Source organism: Pseudophryne corroboree, chromosome 12 (genome assembly GCF_028390025.1).
Source record: "Pseudophryne corroboree isolate aPseCor3 chromosome 12, aPseCor3.hap2, whole genome shotgun sequence".
In the NCBI taxonomy this organism is placed as follows: Eukaryota; Metazoa; Chordata; class Amphibia; order Anura; family Myobatrachidae; genus Pseudophryne; species Pseudophryne corroboree.
This window is the reverse complement of record NC_086455.1, coordinates 14,198,848-14,211,332: the sequence shown is the minus strand read 5'-3', so window position 1 is coordinate 14,211,332 and position 12,485 is coordinate 14,198,848. Positions and strand designations below refer to the sequence as shown.

At 44.5% G+C, this 12,485-nt stretch overlaps 1 protein-coding gene across 5 annotated transcripts in view; it reads right to left on the bottom strand.

The window, feature by feature from the left end:
* Window positions 1-12,485, bottom strand: part of SETDB1 (SET domain bifurcated histone lysine methyltransferase 1) — a 142,426-nt gene that overhangs the window by 8,174 nt on the left and 121,767 nt on the right. For all 5 annotated transcript variants that reach the window (XM_063947043.1, XM_063947046.1, XM_063947045.1 and 2 more), the window contains exon 24: window positions 11,913-11,960. In XM_063947043.1, the coding sequence (XP_063803113.1) occupies window positions 11,913-11,960 (48 nt within the window). The remainder of the gene's footprint in view (window positions 1-11,912; window positions 11,961-12,485) is intronic.

The following is a 12,485-nucleotide window of genomic DNA, read 5'->3' as shown; positions in this document are numbered from 1 at the left end:
AATATCAGCAATAACAGAAGAAAAGGGGGGTGTTGTAGGTGCACTGTCTCTAGCATTACTGATATCATACAGCTTAGCATATAATAAATAGTGGAGTTTAGTTATGTATTGATCAATGCATGAAGCTGCAGCCCCGCGGCAAGGGACTCCACTCTGCTGCAGTACCTAACACTATAGGGGTTCAAACCTAGGGCACGGGACCCCCCAAAAAACCACAGCCAAGCAACCCCAGGGCATCACAGGGAATAATTATGTGTAGTGAGAAGGATTAAGGGATAGGTGAGAAAAAAAGGGTGTTATGGGGTGAATTAATATAAGTGAAAAAAATGTGTAACATGTATAATAAACAAACGGTGAAAGTGCCAAATTAAATGTAATGCTGCGATTTTTTCACTTATATTAATTCACCCCATAACACACTTTTTTTCTCACCTATCCCTTAATCCTTCTCACTACACATAATTATTCCCTGCGATGCCCTGGGGTTGCTTGGCTGTGGTTTTTTGGGGGGTCCCGTGCCCTAGGTTTGAACCCCTATAGTGTTAGGTACTGCAGCAGAGTGGAGTCCCTTGCGGCGGGGCTGCAGCTTCATGCATTGATCAATACATAACTAAACTCCACTATTTATTATATGCTAAGCTGTATGATATCAGTAATGCTAGAGACAGTGCACCTACAACACCCCCTTTTTTCTTCTGTAGTACTACAAGTCTCAGTAGGTAGCACCTCACATTACTGGCAGCTATAGGTGTGCAGTCTAAGGCCCCTCCCTAGCAATATCAGCAATATCTCCAGGCAATACAATCACTTGATCAACTGCATTTTTTTGTTTTTGTATTTTTACTCAGTGCCCTCTGTAATTGTGTTTATACAAAATCTGCACATTGTGACTATAGGTGGGTACCCATACATAGGTCAGTTCTGTCTGCATATTCTTGTTTCTTGTTGCAGGTTTACATTACAAACAAAAAAAACCTAAATGCAACTGAACAATAAGTCGCCACAAGATCTGGCGCACTGTAAACCGTCTTCTTCCTAGTTAGGGTGAAATTATGTTATTAAATGACCGTCAAACCACGCTTTGCAGATTTGACGTTCTCTTTAAAGCTATAAAGATGTTATGGGAGATTTATTACTACTTTTGTGCATTATTTTCTTGAATGTAGTGATTTCCTCCGATCATTGAAGTAGTACTTTATTTCTCCTAATTAAAGGGTTTTTAATGATCTTTAGGATGTGAAATGCCTACTTTCCAATGCACAAGGTATCCAGGTTAAAGGAGCCTATAGACCAATAATCCCAATAAACAATTCCCAGATCCCAAGTTATTTTCCCCAATTGAATGATTCTCCTGTATGCGTCCATACATTGTTGAGAATTTCTAACAATTTGCCAATAATTTTCATCGAAGATCAGCTCTGTGACTTGTGAACGTGACCATTCCGCATACATTGCCGATGTTTTTTTTTACAAAATCGTCCAAAAAACGCAGAATTGTCCCAATTGAATTGTTGATGTGTGGGCCCCTTTATTCTGTAGGCAGGGTGCTGAATTGCTGGAATGCAGACACCATATTACTGTTCAGGAATGTACTACTTCTGAGCCTGCCAGATGTTTAGGATTATCTGCATAGAGACTACAACTGGGGCACGCTCAAAGATAAGGGGTGATACATACAGGAGCATGCCAAAATATCAGTTTACGTTTGCTGATAGAGTTGGGCAGATAGCGGTAGGCCTTCCTAGGTATGGCTTGGGAACAAAAATATTCCTAGTTCTAAACTGGGGTGTAAGGGGAAAAAATAGTTCTGCAGCAAGAGACTATGGGGGTGATTACGAGTTGTTCGCTCGCAAGCTGCTTTTAGCAGCATTGCACACACTAAGCCGCCGCCTACTGGGAGTGAATCTTAGCTTATCAAAATTGCAAACGAAAGATTAGCAGAATTGCGAATAGACACTTCTTAGCAGTTTCTGAGTAGCTCCAGACTTACTCTGCATCTGCGATCAGTTCAGTCAGTTTTGTTCCTGGTTTGACGTCACAAACACACCCAGCGTTCGCCCAGACACTCCCCCGTTTCTCCAGCCACTCCCGCGTTTTTCCCAGAAACGGTAGCGTTTTTACACACACACCCATAAAACGGCCAGTTTCCGCCCAGAAACACCCACTTCCTGTCAATCACATTACGATCACCAGAACGAAGAAAAAACCTTGTAATGCCGTGAGTAAAATACCAAACTTCTTAGCAAATTTACTTGGCGCAGTCGCAGTGCGGACATTGCGCATGCGCATTAGCGACTAATCGCTCCGTTGCGGAAAAAAAAATAACGAGCGAATAGCTCGGAATGACCACCTATATAAATAAGATGGTACAATTGGAGAGGACACCATTAGAGGTATGCAGTGTCGGACTGGGACATGAAGGGCCCACCGGGGGGAATGCTGTTGTAGGGGCCCTTGCTTAAGGGTGTGGCCAGGCTCCACTGGGGCGTGGACAGCCAACACAGAGGTTTGGCTAACCAGTACATGTTGGTAAATATATAATAAACCATATTCTTGTGACGTATAATGTAACATCAGTATAATACATAATTTAAGTGCACTAGGATAGAGTCTGGAACCTGAACCCTAGAGGAAGAGGAGGGCCCACAGGTGGTTTCCCCTGTGGGCCAGTCCAACCCTGGGGGTATGCTTCCTACTTTACAGATGGGCAGAGGTGGTGCAGAGATTTCACCATACAGATTTAATGCACTGCATTTTCCACCGGTCTCCAGTGGAAAAGCCCATTAGATGCTCTTCACAAAATGTATTAATAGAAATTAAATACACGAAAGTGCCACAGGTCCCCTCACTACCATAAACAGCTAAATGAAACAAAACCATGCAGTATGTTAGGAGAAAGTTGATGGTAAATTGGACTTTGAAATGATGCTTACAATTTTTACAATACAACAATTTTCAGGTGAATCCTCAAAGCAAAAGAGAAAAGGCGCAGCTTAATATTCTCGTGGCATCCCCAATGACAGCCGCCTAGGAGTGCTCCTTAAGTGCGCTGGATGGATAATTACAGACACTTACACCAGTCCATATATTTGCAGTTTGGAAATGATCTTTAATGCGGTTTTCATCATTTGTTTAGATGGTAGAATGTTGCGATGCCAGATACTTAAACTGCAGAATTTGGAATAAGAAAGAAAAAAATGACATTCTCTGTATAACTTGTTGGGGTTTCTCAGATGGAGACCGTTAGCTCTCACGAGCAGGGCCCTCTTCTCTCATGTGCTTTTTCTTGCCTCACTTATACCGTCATCTCCTCCCCACTGCCTGCAACGGCATAAAACCTTCGGGCTCTGTCGGCATGCTGCTTATTTGGGTATTATGGCTGCTGATGTTGCAACGTTTCTAAACCACGTCCATGTCCTGCAAGTTTTGTAGTGTGGAGCATAACCAATATCTCATGTAAGTAATTTTATTCTTGTTTTGTTCATACTGTTCTGGTTTATGTACTTTGTAAGCCGCAGTGGACCCCTTGTGGCACCATATAAAGGATAATAATAATCTAAAGGGAAACCTAATTAACAAGAGCTTCACTCATGTTTAGATGTGCGGACTGCAAAACCAACATTATTGGATCATCTACAAAAAGTCTGGCCTAAGAAGTGAGAAACATAAACAGTCCAGGAGTGGTATATTATAATTTGGTACAAAAGTTTATCTAGAAAATAATATTGTCTTAACCATACTGTCACCAAAATAGCAAATCACAATAAAAGCAAATCACAATATTATCAGTTAACATCTGAGAGAAAAACAATTTGTAAACTAGTAGAACGTTGCGAGACACTGTACAAGATAAAGAAAAACAACTTACATTTCAGAAGATTGGGAAACAGAACGCACCAGAAGAAGAAAGAGAACATTTTTACATTTCTGTCTTCCAGGAATAGTTGAGGATTGCACACTTCCTCTAGTTCTCACCGAAATAAAACAAAAACTCCACTCTAGATGCTAAAGACTTACACGCAACGCCTTACACAATTACATATCCCGTCCTTACACCACAATGTTAAAGAAAAATTTGCAATTTATAATCTACTTAGAGCTTGTGTTTCAGTCATGGTTCAAGCGTTATTTTTGGACCAGTTCAAGTTGTCTCAGTTGCCATAGGTAGGTTGACTGTTCAAAGTATAAAATGTAATGTTTGAATTTAAAACTCATAAGTTAAAAATAAATAAATAATATTTTTAAGGGGGTATCCAATTAGCCAAGAAAACGCGATCGCAAATAAAGTTATCGCACCGATCTTCCAAAAATATGCTTTTCGCAGACTGCGTGCTCCCATTTTTCCCACCTATCCTATTCCAAAATGGTGAGAAAAAAAGCAGAAGAAGGAAGGCGCATCTGTGAGTATATATAAATTCTTTGCTGAAAAAAAAAGTGCAGGCTCACATCCATCAAAGTTTTAATATACCGGCTCCAGTCTCAAAACCTCCGTGAAGGTTCTTCCGGACCGCATCCCACAGTGTTCAGAGAGGGAGACTTCAACGGTCATCATCCACCCGTGCCGCGTTCAGACAGCAGGGATCCAATACGTGCTTCTGCCCGTCCAGTACTCAGCTAACCCGCCCTGACCGGTTTCGTCACGATTGATTTCGTCAGGGGGGGGGGGGGGGGGCAGATGGAGTGTCAGTGTGATATTTATAGCGCATTTAAATAGGTCCGCGGTTCAATTTACATACATTTTGTACAATTTTACATTAAATAACACAGCATTATATCTCCAATCCTAAAATACATTTTACAAGAACATTCCATACATATATAAAAGCTGAGGACAACGCTCAAATGATTGGACACAGCTTTCACCATTATCAATATCAATTAAATAATCATCTAAACCTGATGTTCTATGTTTCTCACAGACCCGACAGAGAAAGTAGTTTCCACACAAATACGGGTGCTCTAACAATTTATTTAAACATAATTTATTAATATAAGTTGTTATGTTAGGAAGCTGAAATGTAACATAGATATTCTTCATGTGGGAAATAGGAACTAAGTAATTAGAATTTTAATAAACCTAAGGGGATGAAAAGGAGATTTATGGTAGATTTACCATTGTTAAATCTCTTTCTGCAAAGTACATTGGGTTCCGCAGGGAAACATTGGGTATAGAGTGGATCTTGATCCAGAGAGGCACCAACAGGCTAAAGCTTTAGGCTGTCCCAGGATGCATTGTGGGGGCCTCCTCTATAACCCTGCCTCCAGGCACCGTGAGCTCAGTTTTGTTAACCAGTCCAATGGAGGTGCAGGTAAAAGAGAAGGTAGATGTTAGTCACATAAAACCACATTCTCACGACAGGAGATGGGACCAGCGGCTAATGCCATAGAAACCCATAGAAGCTAGGTGCGTCAGGGTGGGCGCCCTGTGGAACCCAAATTGCAGAAAGAGATTTAACAATGGTAAGTCTACCATAAATCTCCTTTTCTGCAGCAGGGTACATTGGTTTCCACAGGGAAACATTTGGTGATGTCCTAAAGCAGTTCCTCAAGGGAGGGGACGTGCCTTAGCGGGTATAAGAACCGGACGTCCAAAGGAAGCATCCTGGGAGGTGGAAGTATCAAAGGCATAGAACCTAATGAATGTGTTCACTGAGGACCACGTAGCCGCCTTACACAATTGTTCAGCGGACGCACCACGGCGGGCCGCTTGAGAAGGGGTCCAACAGACCGAGTAGAATAGGCAATAATAGCAGCAGGAACTGGGAGCCCAGCTTGTGCTTAAGCTTGTGCATTCACCATTCTAATCCATCTGGCCAGGGATTGCTTATTCGCAGGCCAGCCACGTTTGTGAAAACCAAACCGTACAAAAAGGGAATCTGACCTCCAGATAGAGGCAGTCCTCTCACCATCTCCTTTTCCCCTGCAGTCTCCCTCACCATCTCCTTTTCCCCTGCAGTCTCCCTCACTATCTCCTTTTCCCCTGCAGTCTCCCTCACTATCTCCTTTTCCCCTGCAGTCTCTCTCACTATCTCCTTTTCCCCTGCAGTCTCTCACTATCTCCTTTTCCCCTGCAGTCTCCCTCACTATCTCCTTTTCCCCTGCAGTCTCTCACTATCTCCTTTTCCCCTGCAGTCTCTCACTATCTCCTTTTCCCCTGCAGTCTCCCTCACTATCTCCTTTTCCCCTGCAGTCTCTCACCATCTCCTTTTCCCCTGCAGTCTCCCTCACTATCTCCTTTTCCCCTGCAGTCTCCCTCACTATCTCCTTTTCCCCTGCAGTCTCTCACTATCGCCTTTTCCCCTCCCGTCAGCGAAGAGGGAGATTTTAGGATCTATACGGCCTACTTGTATACCGTGTATATTTGGATGAGCTCTAATTTGAGAAGCGAGGGGCTCAATAATGAGGGCAAATATTAGCGGTGAGAGAGGGCATCCCTGACGTGTACCATTTTAAATGCGGACCGGAGCAGACGGGACGCCATTGATTAAGACTGTGGCGGAGGGGGCGGAGTATAGTGCCAGGACACCAGTGAGAAAGCCACCAGACAAGCCATAGGCCTCCAGGGTGGCTCTGAGAAAACTCCAGGAGATCCGTTCAAATGCCTTTTCAGCATCTAAAAAGAGCATGATAGCAGGGGATCCCCTGGAGTTCGAGATGTGTATAAGATCAGTAGCACGTCTGGTGTTATCCCTCGCTTGGCGGCCCGGGATAAACCCCACCTGGTCGTAATGGACAAGGGAGGGGAGATACGGGTTAAGGCGGTTGGCTAGGATTTTAGCGAAGATTTTCAAGTCCAGGTTCAAGAGAGATATAGGTCGGTAGCTAGCACAGTTAACAACTTGGCTGAATGATCACAGGCATGGAAAGAATCAGGGTATGGTTTACATTGCAGCGTAGGGTGGGAGTTATGTAGGAAGCGAGTCTCCTGGAGAAAGACCAGGTTGCCCTTATGGAGTTTAAGGGAGGCAAAGAGCTTACCTCTCTTTTGAGGGCTATTCAAGCCCTTCACATTAAAGGAGTGTACCTGGAGACCCATGGGCAAGCAACAAAGAGGCTGAATAGAAGGAGTGTATAACACTGAAAGTAGGGGAAGGAAGAAGGGAGATAGAGAAGAAGGATAGAAAGCGGGAGACAACGTGGTCAGAAAGGAGGGAGGAAGGAAAGGAAACCGGGAGGGATGGGAGGGCAGTTGGTCATCCGGCAATAGGGGCCAGGACCGGTAGTGCTGACAGGGGGAATGGATACTAGGTGTCGGGAGGGCACCTAGGTCAGCAAGAGGGCTCAAAGCCCTAAGGGGGTGCGGCATGGGATCCAGATGATGGATCACAAACCACGTAGCAATGGGTAGGAGGCAAACCTCCCCTAGGGGGACCCGAGGGAAAAAGCTGGAAAGAAAGCAGGAACAAAGAACAGATGGAGTGCCAGCTCCAGAAAGAAAGGGAGGAGCAGGGGGTAGAGAAAAAAACAGACTATCACTGTTTTGCATATTAACATGTTAACATTTTAACACTTTAACAAGGGGTAACAATCAAAACAGTCGAGAATCAACTAAGGGGTCGGGAAATCAGGATGCGGGAGATCTAAAGTGAAACAGCTCCCCGGCTAGGGGAGTACGACCAGGAAAGGTCGATGCAATTATAAAGAAAAGGCATTAAATCAGAGAGCTAGAAGTCCATCAGGGAACTGGAGGTGGGTAGGCCGCAGAAGCTGGGACCATAAACCACTCAGATCGGGGAGGCTGAGGCGAGTTCCGCTGTGTCCGCGGTGGCAGGCGTTGAGTAGAAATATCCTGCTCAGCAGTGTGGATACCCAGCTTGGAGAGCAGCGTTTGAGCCTCGGATAGGTTCCTGGCCGTGAGCAGCTTCCCTTGGTACCAGACCAGGATATGGAAAGGGAAGCCCCAGCGGTATTTAACATTATGATGGGAGAGCAGGGAAGTGACGGGTTTAAAGTCTCTACATTTGGCCAGGGTGAGCAGGGATAAGTCCTGGAAGATCTGCAGGGGGGCATTCTGGAAAGTCACAGACCCCAGCCATCTGGCTTCTCTCATAATGGCCTCTTTCGCTGTGAAGTAGTGCAGTCGGAGGATGACATCCCTGGTCTGGGAGCGAGGTCGGAGGGCTCGATGCGCACGATCCAGGAGAAGATGTTCCTCAGGGGTGTCAGGTGATAGGTGGGCAAAGAGGCGTTTAAGTTAAAGATCAAGGTGGGCCGCTTCGACCTCCTCAGGAATACCCTGAATCCTCGGGTTATTTCTCCTCACCCTATTGTCCTGGTCCTCATGCTCCTCCCGCAATTGGGCAACATCTTGGCGGAGTTGATGGAAGTCGGTCTCGACCGCTTGTTGGAACGACACCACCTCTTCCACTCGTCGTTCAAGTTGATCCGTTCTGGAGCCAATGTCGGCAATACCGGATTTCAGGGAGTGGAGAGCCTGGACAGAGGTTTTAACATCCCGCATCTCCTTAAGAAGGGAGAGGAAGTCCCTGCGGGTAAGGGGTGTGAGATCGTCGTCTTCGGACTCAGAATCGGAGGGACCATTCAGGAGCATCGGGCCTGCTCTTGGCCGGGGTGCTCTTTTTAGTAAGGAATGGTGTGAGGTCGGACCCCTGTGACTTTTTGCCGCCCCTGGGCATCGTGAACATATGAGAAAGGGGGTGGACAGCAGGGTGGGAGGTAGAGAAGGCGCTCCAGCAGTAAGGCTCAGGACCAGGGGGGGGGTAAGGCGGGGCCTCTAGAGAAGGATCATGACGTGGCCAGCCGAGCAAGGCGGGTGGGACAGGGCCGGGGAGCTTCGGCAGAGAGGAGGGTCCACGTGGTCTCGGAGAGGAGCCAGACAGAGGCTGCAGGAGATACGCACTCTGGGGGTCCACCTCGGTGAAAGTCCCTTCCAATACTGAATACAACCACCAGATGGCAGCGTTGGCCGACGTGGGGATCGTGCACCGCTGTTTTCTCTTATACCTGTCCCCACACTGGAGATACACGCTTCACTGCAGCAATGGGGTGCGGGAGATGTAGAACAGTGAGTGCAGATTGGGGGGGGGGGGGAGTATGGCTCTCACTGTAGCGTAAACTTGTAACTGCTATAACAGCCCCCCTCTCACCTCTCCTCCAAAGCAATCACCGCTGCCCGTCTGCTGGCTGTGGCTGGCTGTCCTGAGGTCAGACGCAAGGTCCAGGGCTCTTGTTAGGCTGAGGCCGCGGGACGGAGGCGCACGGAGCTCTCCTATGCAGAGGTAGAGGTCACCCGGCCGCCGAGCAGCGCGGGCCGGTAGTCGCGCTGGCTGTCTTCTCTCCCGCCGCTGCTCTGGATCCAGGAGGCGCCGTCCCCGGCTGCTGTGACCGCGGTCACCCGTTTCCTCCGTTCAGGCACAGGTACTGCGGGCTGGGGGACTTTGTGCTGGCCAGCTGAGGGTGTCGAGCCGGGATCGCGGGCGACCAGGCGACCCTGGTTCTCCCGGCCGGCTGCCGCACGCACTGAAAATAGATTTTTTTAAAGTTTGTACAATCTGTGTGCACTGTACCCCAGTGCGTTTGTTTATGTACATAATTATAAGCCCTGTGACTCCATGAAATGTGAGCCAAGCTGTGAGTTAAAAAAAGAATAAAAAATATATTGCATAATTTGTTTGTACTGTTCTGTGCACTACACCAAGAAGGGGGAAGGGTACTAATAACCCAGGCCCAGGTATCAGTATTAGGACCGCTATTGTTCAATATTTTCATTAACGACCTAACAGAAGGTCTAGAGAGCATGGTGTCAATTTTTGCAGATGATACCAAATTGTGTAAGGCTATAAATACAGAGGAGGATGCCGAGTCTCTTCAGAATGACTTAGTTAAATTAGAAGCATGGGCAGCCAAATGGAGAATGCGCTTCAACACAGACAAGTGTAAGGTAATGCACTGTGGTAACAAGAACAAAAATTACACCTACCTACTAAATGGGGTAAAATTAGGGGATTCTGTACTGGAAAAGGACTTAGGTGTCCTCATAGATAGCAAGCTAAGCAGTAGTACCCAAAGTAGGACTGCAGCAAAGAAGGCTAATAAGATATTAGCATGCATAAAACGGGGTATTGATGCTAGGGACGAGAGTATTATACTCCCGTTATATAAATCACTAGTGAGGCCACACCTTGAATACTGTGTACAATTCTGGGCACCGTACTACAAAAAGGATATCCTGGAGCTTGAAAAGGTACAGAGGAGGGCGACCAAACTAATTAAGGGCATGGAGACGATGGAATACAAGGAAAGGCTTGAAAGACTAGGCATGTTTACATTGGAAAAGCGGAGACTAAGAGGGGATATGATCAACATCTACAAATATATAAGGGGACAATACACAGAGCTTGCGCGGGACCTGTTTTTGGTTAGATCAACACAGAGGACTCGTGGACACTCGCTCAGGTTAGAGGAGAGGAGATTCCGCACAATACGGCGTAAAGGCTTTTTCACGGTAAGGACAATACATGTTTGGAATTCCCTGCCCGAGGGAGTTGTAATGGCGGAATCTGTCAACACCTTTAAGAATGGGTTAGATAAATTCCTAATGGATAAGGATATCCAGGGGTATGGTGCATAGTCATGCATTATAGTTACTATAAATAGGGATAAAATGCAACGGCTGACAGCAGCATCAGTCAGAAATTTTAGTCAAATCATCATGCATAGGAGGACCACAAATAGGTTGAACTCGATGGACAATTGTCTTTTTTCAACCTCAGATACTATGTTACTGTGTTACTATGTTACTATATTGTTGTATAAGTTGTTTGTACTGTTCTGTGCACTGTACCCCAGTGCAACTTTGTTAACGTATATAGAAAACCACTGTAAATCCCTGCGGTGTGAGCTGAGTTGGCATAATGGCACTGTAGAGCTGCCTTAAACTCATTGGTAGCTTGTTTTGTGGGGGCATAAACAAACAAGCACAAAAGTGGCAGTCCCTGTCGCTGAAGTGCCTGGTTTGTTAAACTCTGCATTTCCTTTTTAATATCACTAGCACGGTGCATTCCACAACCAACTATAATCTCCCTGAAACTAGTTTTAAAAAGTAGGCAAGTATGAATTGGTGGTACATAGTTGTCCTGTCTTCAGTATAAACTTCCCTAGTCCTGAGTATAAGTTGACAGTGAATGTAACAATTATGAAGCTTTCCTATGATACACCACTATCTTTAAAAATGAATATAACTCGTGAGATTACCGAAAATCATCTTAAAGTAGTTTTTCACTAAGAGAGATATATCTGAAACAAATTGGCATCTTTTACTATTGACATTTCCGTACCAATTTTTACCACAAAATTAAAATGAACACTTCTTGGATTTAAATATGCTATTATGAATAAATAAAATCTATTACTACAATAAATGTAACTACCTAAAAAAAACTCCAATAAATGTAACTACCTAAAAAAATAAAAAAATTATCTGATTATACTGTATGTTGGAGATACTTATATATTCATATAGATCATTATCATGAGAAAACACAATAAAAACATTTTAGTTAAAGAATATTTTTTGTTATGATGTACAGTATTTATTGCTCACTTAATGTGCATTCACATCTCAATTTTATTATTTGAAAAATATGGGGGCAACACAACAAAAGTATTATTTAACTTTCTTGTGTTTGAAATACAACACAATAGAGGAGCAGTATTCAGTTAAATAATGTTATATTATTTAATACTGTAAGGGGCAAACAAATATAATAAATATTTTATACTAACAGCACTTACCAAATTTCACCAACACTGCTTGCATTCTGAATAATTTATTAGTGGAGAATGCAATGGTCACAGTTTAGATTTACTTTTTATTTTAAATGTATTAATCAAGACAATAATTATTTATATATAGTTAGCAAAATTATAACTTATATTATGAATTAAATTACCTGATGGTGGGTTTGATGTGGTGGTGATGCTTGTTGTAACCACACTCCCTAGTGAGTACAAAAATAGAAGAAAATAGATAAATATGACAATCAATATGATTATTGATTTATCAAAAAAAATACTAATATATATATTGTGGTGAGAGGGGTTGCCTCTCACCGGAATTACCCACATTCCTATGGGTTCAGCTCCTTCCAAGGGAGACTAAAGCAAGGCATGTGCAGTCTGCAATACCAGTGGGGGTTTGGAACTCCAGGTTTTCTGAGTTGCACAGATCCAACTGGAACTCATCACTGAAGGACAGGAAGGGTTTAAAACTCTCATACACCTGGTGCTCGGGGCACTGATGCAAAATAGCCAGACAGCAAGTAGGCCTGAGTTTCTGTAATGTCAGGGACCTTCTGATTTGGCTGTACTGGGGAGCATAGCAGACTGTGGCTGCATGCTATTGCAAAAGACTAAACGTTAGCACTCTTTAGTGCTGGGACATTTAGTTTCATCTACCTAACCCAGGCCCAGGCTGCCCAAGCTTGTGTGTGTGAATATTACAATGCAGTGTCTGTTATACTGTC